Here is a 9,201-nt window from a genome sequence, read left to right on the forward strand (position 1 = left end):
TACAACCAAAGTTCCAAAATGGCGCGACGGATGATGGATCTATTCAATTTCACCTCGATACGAGTTTCTCGCGAGTAGACGATTCTTTTAACGTGGAAATTACTTGTTTCGACGTCCACTTGCGAGAAATATTGTCGAGAGCGTTTGCTTTGTGTTATCAAAACGGGATAAACAAACGACGAGTTTATTGAGTCGTTAGTTTGGGATAAAAAAAGAGGTAAAGATCTCTTTCGTGAAGAGATATACTTTTTTTGTTTATACCTATAACATTCTTATTCCCATCTCTGCACGATTAAAAAAATACGTAAAAAAAAAAAACGAGCATTCGATCACGATGAAAAACTTGAATATACGGGATGACCGTCGAAACACCTGAAATCAAATTGAATCAATAATAATTAGCTGAATAAAAACCCCTTTCGTCCCTCGTTCACCACCCACCCACTCTCTCTCTCTCTCCTATCCCCTGTAAAATATTCTCCCCAATAGTAGTGGGATGAAGAGACTCGAGACGCATTGGGATTGAAGAATTTGAACTTTATTCGGTTGCTCTGACACATCGAGACATGGACACGGGGGGGATGGCGGTATTCGAGAGGGGAGGAAGGGAAAATAACGAAGTTGTTGCGAATGATATATATATATATACATATATATATTCTCAATAGAGCCGTTTGAAGCACAACACTTGGCCAGGATGATACTTCCTGATGTGGGCGTATATGTTCTGTGTGAACTTGGAGGGCTTGTCGCAGTAAGGACACTGATATTTCGGCGCCATGCCGCACTCGTGACGCAGATGCCGCGTCATGTTTTTCTTTAGGGTGAAGCCACGGTTGCACCGTGGGCAATAGTGACTCTTGTTCACCGAGTACACTTTCCGCCTCTTCCTGGTTACGTTCTCGCAAACACCTGAAATATCGAATAGAGCGTGTTAGCGGTGTAACAGTTTGTGAACGGGGACGCGTGTTTTTTTTTTTTTTTTTTTTTTTTTTTCCCCGGTCCAGGAGGCGTGTGTGCGCGCGTGCATCGTTTTCCGTGAGTCGTCGTGACATATAGAGAAAAAGTAAGAAAGAAAGATTTAAAACGTGGAATCCTCTTTGTTTCTTTTTTCCCCTTCTTTTCTTTTCTTTTCTTTTCTTTTCTTTTCTTTTCTTTTCTTTTCCTGGAATATTCGATAACAACTGGAGGGAGAACGTTTAAACACACGAGGATTTCGAGGGAATGAAAATCCTCGTATAATGACGCCTGATCGAGAAGCAGAAGCTGGCGCGCGGGACGAAGAGAGCAATGCGACCAGAGAGTTACAAGGAAAGACACATATGTATATATATATATTTTACATCGGAGGAGACAAACGTGAAAAAGAAAAACGTTGACACGGCCTTACTTTTCTAAATCTTGTCTCGATTTCGTATATCGATTTCCCGGTATAATCGGGATATGGAATTTCCTTTTCCATTTCTTTGTTTTTCTATTTTTTTTTTATCCTAGTACCATATTCGATGCTTCGATGGTTTAACGAGAGATGGTATCCTGGAATGCACTTTTGTTCGTTGGTTTTTCCTCGCGTCAAAAAACACAACAGGGAAGAAATTTCCAAATTTCGAGATATCGTCCGCTTTTTTTTTTTTTTTTTTTTTTTTTTTTTTTTTTTTTTTTTTTTTTTTTTTTTTTTTTTTTTTTTTTTTTTTTTTTTTTTTTTTTTTTTTTTTACATGGTTTCTAAGTTTCTACGGGGATTGATCGAGGAGAAGAGTTTTATGGCGTGAGCTTTGTATCCGGCGTGTCTCGATCTCACGTGTCTGTAAATATTGGAGGAGCACGAGGCTTTCATCTCGCAGTAAGGGCACTGGTAACGATGCCCCTGTCCGCAAAAGTAGCGCAAATGCCTGGTCATGGTTGTCTTCTGGGTGAAACGACATCCGCAGTTGAGACATTCGAACCTTTTACGCTCGTTCGGGTGATATCTATACCTGTCCAAGTAGTTTTTCTCCGACGTATAACCGACATACCCCATGTTGTTCCACTTCACGTAACGTTCCCCTTGGTAATTACCTGAAAACATTAATACAAATGATGGTTAATCGAGGTTAAAACGGGTCACGGGTGGCCAACAGTTTTGTACCGTGCAATAGGGAAACGTTGCTGGAGGAACGCTGTCACGCTGTGATAGAAAAAACAGAGCGAGAGAGAGAGAGAGAGAGAGAGAAGGAGGAGTAAAAGTAAAAGAATGGCGTGTGGGAAGGTGGAAGAAAGATAGAAGTAGTTGCAGAGGGCGCCATATATACTCGTGTGAACGGAGAAAAGAAAAACGGGAAGTAAGGTTAGGATCGTCTCAACTTGGATACAGATGTGTGTAACACGTGTGCGTATATATATATATGTATATATCACACGCAATACGCTGGATCGTAACGCGATGGAATTGTTAGGAATAGATAAAAACAGCTTGAGCTGAAAGTTGATCGAGCTTTTAATCGTTATTCTCAAATACGTTTACATTATGCTTACGAGATCCTTTACAATTTATTCGTTCGCGATATTGGCGAGATATCGCCGGGGTTTCGAACACGCAGTTCAGCGATGCTCACAGGCTCAACGAGTGACTAGAGAGGAAGAGAGAGACAGAGAGAGAGAGAGAGAGAGAGTAAGAGAGAGACAGAAAGAGAATTGTGACGATTAGGGAGAAAAAAATTCCATGGTAATACAATCCTATATAATTCGAAACGAAATAGAAAGAATTCGTTTCGTTACGAAAATTCGAACGAATTATTCTCGTTCGACAAGACGAGCGATACGATACGAGTACGAAAATCTTGGCAAGCTTGAGGGATCGAGCGATTACGATTAGAAAAGGAACCGGTTCGGGAAAAAAACACCACGTTGTTTCTTTTCTCGACGACAAAATGATTCGCGCTGATCTAATCGAGATTCGTTCAAACAAGTTTATTGTAATAAACCTCTTTCCCCTCGTGGTAACGGCTTATATGATACTTGACGTTGGACGAATACGTGTAACATTTGTTGCAATAAGGACATTGTATACCACGTATACCGCACAAATGACGTATGTGGTAATTGAGATCTTTCCGCCTTTTGAACCTCTTCCCGCATCGATTGCAGTCCAAATCGTTGCCATAGAGATACGCATCCGAATTTTTCATGCTACGAATCTTGTATTTCTCTTCGCACGCGTGCCTCACGTGGAACGTCAAATCTCTTTGCTTGGGGAACGTCTTGCCGCACTTCGAACACTCTATAGCGTTCGTCCTTGTACGGGACGTCGAGTATTTCCATTCTGAAAATTAAAAACACAAACACGATATGTAGAGCAAACGTTCTCGAGAGTTTCGATACCTTCGAGACTTAGCAAGGTAAAGGGGGGGGGAAGTATTTCGTCCCCCTTTCGATCTCTATGTGATCCCCCGCTATGTGTATACGTATACGTGCACGTGTGTACGATATCATTGTGTACGATACATGTGTGTGTGTATGCGTGCACGTGTACGTATCGGGAAAGTGAGAGAAAAAAAATATCGAGTTCCGTAGATTGAAGCGTAGATATATATAATCTACAAGCGTTTGTTTACACAGTTACACCTAAATCAAGGCAAGAAAACACCAAGGAAACGATGGATAAGATTTCTCTCTTGTGAATCCTGACGGAAGACGAGATTCCTTGCACACGCTCCCATCCACGCATTCACACTGAAATTACGTACTCGTACCCACAACTCGACGCGCATGCGCGGATCGCTATTATTTGGAATTAAAGAAAAAAAAAAATTGAACGATTAAATTGAAAGGGTAAAATTGAAAGGGTGGTGAAAACGAGGGATGAAAGTAGCCAGTTAAATTCGATTCGGTTCGATTCATCATTTTTTCTTCTTCTTCTCTTATTTTCTTTTTTTTTTTTTCCTTTTTTTTTTTTAATGATTCTAGACTATATAATACTTCACCGAAAGTCTCGGGACACCGTTCAAAACATTTTGTTTACACCGACTGGCAATTTAGGATGCCATCGTCTGATGTGCCTGTAAACATTCGAGGATGAGTTGTCCTTCTTATGGCAATAAGGACACGCGTATCTAGGGATCTGGCCACACTTGTGCCTGATCAGGTCCCACATCCTTCGGAATCCCGCGTTGCACTTTGAACAGATGTAACTCGAGACACCGGCTTGCGTCCTCACGTTTGGCCATTCCAATATCCGTATATCTGAAAAGAATCAGGACAATTAGTCCTGCGCCGATCGATTCGCTACCGTTTTTTTTTTTTTTTTTTTTGTTTTGTTTTTTTTCTCTCTCTCTCTCGAAAACTATATACGCAATATCGTCTCGGCCAGGTCCTGCGAACAAATTTCTACGCGTTTCCTCACTTTGACGGCCGCCATTTTCTATACTCAGAAAAGATCCTTGGTCGCAAATTTTCTTAAATCAAATCGTTTCTATAAAATTAAACGTACTCCCTACTTTTTGGAATTTCGATATAATTATTCTTATCGTTATTATTATTATTATTGTTACAATCTGTAAAATATTTTAGAGAGTGATACACAACGGCGACCGTTAAAGTGTTAGGGGTTTGATGCGGACGAGCGACATCTGGCAACGTTACACCTTAACCGCGGCAATTTTGAATTCTCCAATATCCATGATCGTCTCTGTCATCTGTCGTTGTTAAAAATACGAGAGATCGCTCGCTCGTCTGCACGTTCGACAAGCGCAACTAATCGCTACCACGATTGGAACAAACGCAACAAAGTACGAACAAAGTACGAACAAAGAGAAATAAATAAAAATGAACGACCAAAACTCCTCTTTTCGAAACGAGATTTTCCTTTTCCCTTTCTTTTTATATTTCGGCATGCGTTCTCGATCTACGGATTTTGCCTCGTGCTCCATCGGATTCTACACAAATACCACACATTTCCAAACCTAATCGAACGTCCTTCAACGCGTTCAAACACGCGTCTCTATGTATCTATGTGTATGTGACAAGGAAAAGAAGGATGGCGATCGAACGAGTGGAATGATTGAAATTAACGTTATCCTCGCAAGTTTATATCACTAAGTTATATATATATATATATATATATATATGTATGTATGTATGTATGTTTGTTTGTGTGTATGTGTGTATACACGCGCGTATATATATATATATATATATGTATATATATATATATATACATAAACGTTTGGAGTTATTTTATTAAGATAAACGATACAAATCGATGTATCATTACTTCAAAATCATTACGCGTCGGCTCACGATACATACTCGATGAAATATTCTTCCTCCAATTTTTTTCTTTTCTCTTTTTTCCCCTTCTTCTTTTCCTTTTCCTTTCCTGCTCTTTCTCTCTTCTTCCTCTTCTTCTCTCTTTCTCTCTCTCTCTCCCTTTCTCTCTTCCCCCCTCTCTCTCTCTTTCTCGTTCTTCGTATTACCGACTCTTCCAACTTTCTCTAACATAAAAATTTTTACATTTTGTCTGCGAAAAATATCGAAATATACATATTACACACGTATTACCGACATAGCCTCTATAGTCTCTAAAGCTTTACAAGGGAACATTTTTTCACTTTTTTTTTTCACTTCATCATCTTTTCGCTTTTTCAGCGTCATCTAATGAGCGAAACCTCCGTTCTTCTCCTTCTCTCCGAAGAGATTTTTTTTCTTTTAAATTCTCTTCGAATCATCACCGCGCATTGCCAAACGGGAGGGGAGAGGGAAGAGGAGGGGGATTCGATCACGTCGAAACGACGCGACGGAGGAAGGGAGGAGGGGGTGGGAAGGGGAGGGAAGAGAAGGTAAGGAAACGAAAAATTACGACGATCATCGGAGTATATATAAATAAAATTTCTAATTCCTATGCACGATCACAGGCATCCCGTCGTGTCTCATCCTGATATGCTTGTAAATGTTGGACGAACACTTGTCCCTTTTGCTGCAATAAGGACACTTGAACCTCGGCTCCTTGCCGCAATCGTACTTCATATGGGTCTTCAACGTTTTCTTGTACGTGTATCCCGCGTTACAAATGGGGCAGTGATAGGACATCTTGCCGGAATTCCAGAACGAGCCGTCTTCGTTCTTGATCGCGGACCTCCTTCCCCTGTACTCGACTGTCGCCCCCCTCTGGTGGTGATGGTGGTGGTGGTGGTGGTGGTGGCCGTGGCCGTCCATCGCGCTCGGCTCGTCGTAGGCCGGCAACGGCAACGCCCCTACGAACAAGAAAACAGAGGCGACCGTTAGACCGTTAGGGGCGGGGGAGCCGAAGGTGGTCGAACGAAAACGGTGCGGATGGGATAGAGATAGAGCGATCGTCGTGATCGTGGTGATATTCGAACGATTCCGAAAACGAGGGAATCCTTGCGGTTGTCGTCGGGGAGGGAGACGACAACGCCTCTCTATAAAAAAGAAAAAGAAAAAGAGCTCCCTCCTCTCCCGCCTCTGTTACAATTTTCGCGCGATGAAACGTAGGGAGGGGTGAATAGATAGAGAGGGAGGACAGAAGAACAGTGATGATCCTCACGAGGACGAAGGAAGATCTATCTATTTTTTAACATCTCGTGTACACGCGCACATACACACATACATACACACACACACACATACACAAGTCACACGAGTTTTCACGCTCGGTTTTTTCACACGCAACCGACGAAGGAACACGGGCACGCGAGCTACAATTGTATATATATGTGTATATATATATATATGTAATCGCAATATTACACAATATCACGTCACGAGAGTCTCTTCTCTTTTCTCTTCTTATTTTTTTTTTTTTTTTTCCTTCTTGGGATGGACGCGTGCCACGAGCACGAGGATTTAATACAGTTTGTACGCTTGTATCCTGCTACCCTGGTGATACGTTCTGATATGCCTGTAGGTGTTGGACGATTTTCTGTCCCGTTTGCCGCAGTACGGGCATTGGAACCGCGGCTCCTTCCCGCACTCGTATCTGAAATGGGTCAGCATGTTCGCCTTCTTGCTGAACGAGCTGCAACACCTCGGGCAAAAGTATCTCTGAACTTGATCCGGTTGACTCGACCACGACTGCCTCGACGGTTCCTTCGCGTATCCTGCAAAAGACAAGCAGATCACAGGCCGGGTAAGTAACGCTTGCCTACTCCCGCTGCTCGGAGAGTTTTCGAGGTTTCGAGCAAGCTGCACAACACAGAGAGAGAGACTTTCGCACTTTCGACACTTTTTTTTTTTTTTTTTTTTGTTTTTTTCCCCTCTCTTTACGATTCTACGATTTTCTTTTTCCTCCCCTCCTTTCGTTATTCGGGAGGAGGCCACCACTCTCGGAACGAGTCTCTTTGTTGAGACGTTTGATCGATCGTCAAATTGTCGGCAAAATGAATGATGATGAACACGAATTTTATTGAGAAAAACGATTAGAAAAGGGGGGAGGAGAGGGAAAAAAGGAAGACGGAACATATTACAAAATTTCTCGTTGTTGTTATCGTCGAGCGATTCTTTGGTAATATAAAAGAAAAGGAAAGAAAAGAAAAGAAAAAGGAAATGGAAGAAAAAAAGGAGGAGGAGTCGAAGCGAACGAAGTCGAACGATTACTATTCCACAGTCCCAGAGAAGGAACGGTCTCTCCTTAACGTATCCATCGTCGTTCTCACATCCCTCTCTTCCTCTCTTCTTTCAACGCATGAGCAACCGATGCGGTTTAAACAGGGGCAATTCTTTGTGGATCCTTCTCACGTGCTTGTAGACGTTCGAGCTATACTTTGACCGGTAATCGCAGTATGTACACCGGAAATGTGTCTCGTTCAGGTTGCAATGGGAGCGGTAGTGGCGCATCATACGGTGTTTGGACAGGAAAGTGTGCGTGCAACGAGGACACTTGAACCAACCGTGATGATTCACCGGCTGTACACCTGCAACCACGGATTACACATCAACAACAAGTTTCGAAACTTTGCGCCACGTACGATCGAAGGGTGATCGTTGTGAATTCGTTCGAAGATCGATCGAAGAAAAAAAAAATAAAATAAAATAAGGAAAACTTTCAAGTATTTCTCGTGAACGGACATTTATCGCGATTTTGTATACGCGCATCGACAACTGTCCATTAACGAGGAATAAAGACGAGAATTTTATTATTCTGAAAAATTCTCACGATTCAAATGGCTGGATCCATTTTTTTTTCACGATTCAATTTGTTCGAGAAAGAGATTTTTTTTCTGTAAATGGATACTACGTCGAGAATCCTCAACGCAGTGTCCATGTGTTGCTTTCTGAACAAGTGATTTTTTTGAACGCGTTTTTGGTTAAGAAATTCTTCTTATTTCCAATCGTATCGAGAAGGAATGAAACGAAATACGGACGAAAGACGTTAGAAGTAGAAGAATGGAAAGTGTTTGAAAAATTGTTCAAAGAAAGAAGAAAAAAATGCAAATGGAAAAAAAAAAAAGAACATACTTAGAACGCATGAAAAACGACAATTGTTGTCTTTGTGCATGTTTTCTTTTTTTTCTCTCTTTTCTCTCTCTCTCATACTCTCTCTCTCACGCACACACGCACTCTCTCTCTCTCTCTCTCTTTCTCTCTCTTGATCTCTTTCTCCACATTCCTCAATTATCCCTGATTAAAAATCACACATCATCGTCATTCGCACAATTCCTGTGACAAAAATTCCCTCCCTTTGTCTCTCTCTCTCTTTCTCAATCTCTCTTTTTCTTTCTCTCTCCCAGATACACACACACACACACACTCTCTCCCTCTCTCTCACATACGCAACAGTATGTACAAAGACCGCATTCCCGCGCAAATTAAATACAATAACTGCATAATTGTCACAGGATTATACAACGACGATACATTCGTAAAGACATTATTGGCAAGTACGTATGATAATGATAATGATAATAATAATATTAATAATAATAATAATAATAATAATTAATAATAATTAATAATAATAATAATAATAATAATATTAACAACAACATCGCAAGCATACAGCATCGCCATCGGTTATTATTACTCGCCTCTCCTCCTTAACCTCAAAATAATCCCCCGACGAATACAGCCGAAATGACAAACAACTCGCCCAAACGCCGTTCTCGAGGTTTTTATCGTCGTTTAAATCGTAAAACTCTCATTCTCCTCAATATAATTTCCCCTCCTCTCTCTCTCTCTCTCTCTCTCTCTCTCTCTCTCTCTCTCTCTC

At 41.3% G+C, this 9,201-nt stretch overlaps 2 protein-coding genes across 3 annotated transcripts in view; both read right to left on the reverse strand.

The window, feature by feature from the left end:
- Positions 1 to 1,713: 1,713 nt before the first annotated feature.
- LOC116185899 (zinc finger protein 771-like) lies at positions 1,714 to 3,166 on the reverse strand. The gene is made up of 2 exons (XM_031511483.1): positions 2,983 to 3,166; positions 1,714 to 2,057 (listed from the first exon to the last, which is right to left on the reverse strand). The coding sequence occupies exons 1-2, from the start codon at positions 3,164 to 3,166 to the stop codon at positions 1,714 to 1,716; spliced, it is 528 nt and encodes a 175-aa protein (XP_031367343.1).
- A 2,691-nt stretch (positions 3,167 to 5,857) lies between these two features.
- Positions 5,858 to 9,201, reverse strand: part of LOC102677625 (zinc finger protein 28-like) — a 5,350-nt gene continuing 2,006 nt past the window's right edge. For both annotated transcript variants that reach the window (XM_031511516.1, XM_031511517.1), the window contains 2 exons: positions 6,872 to 7,093; positions 5,858 to 6,229 (listed from right to left, as the gene is read on the reverse strand). In XM_031511516.1, coding sequence (XP_031367376.1) covers positions 6,040 to 6,229; positions 6,872 to 7,093 — 412 coding nt within the window. In that variant the 3' untranslated portion in view covers positions 5,858 to 6,039. The remainder of the gene's footprint in view (positions 6,230 to 6,871; positions 7,094 to 9,201) is intronic.

The sequence above is a fragment of the Apis dorsata genome, unplaced genomic scaffold (genome assembly GCF_000469605.1).
Source record: "Apis dorsata unplaced genomic scaffold, Apis dorsata 1.3 scaffold_326, whole genome shotgun sequence".
Taxonomy (NCBI): domain Eukaryota; kingdom Metazoa; phylum Arthropoda; class Insecta; order Hymenoptera; family Apidae; genus Apis; species Apis dorsata.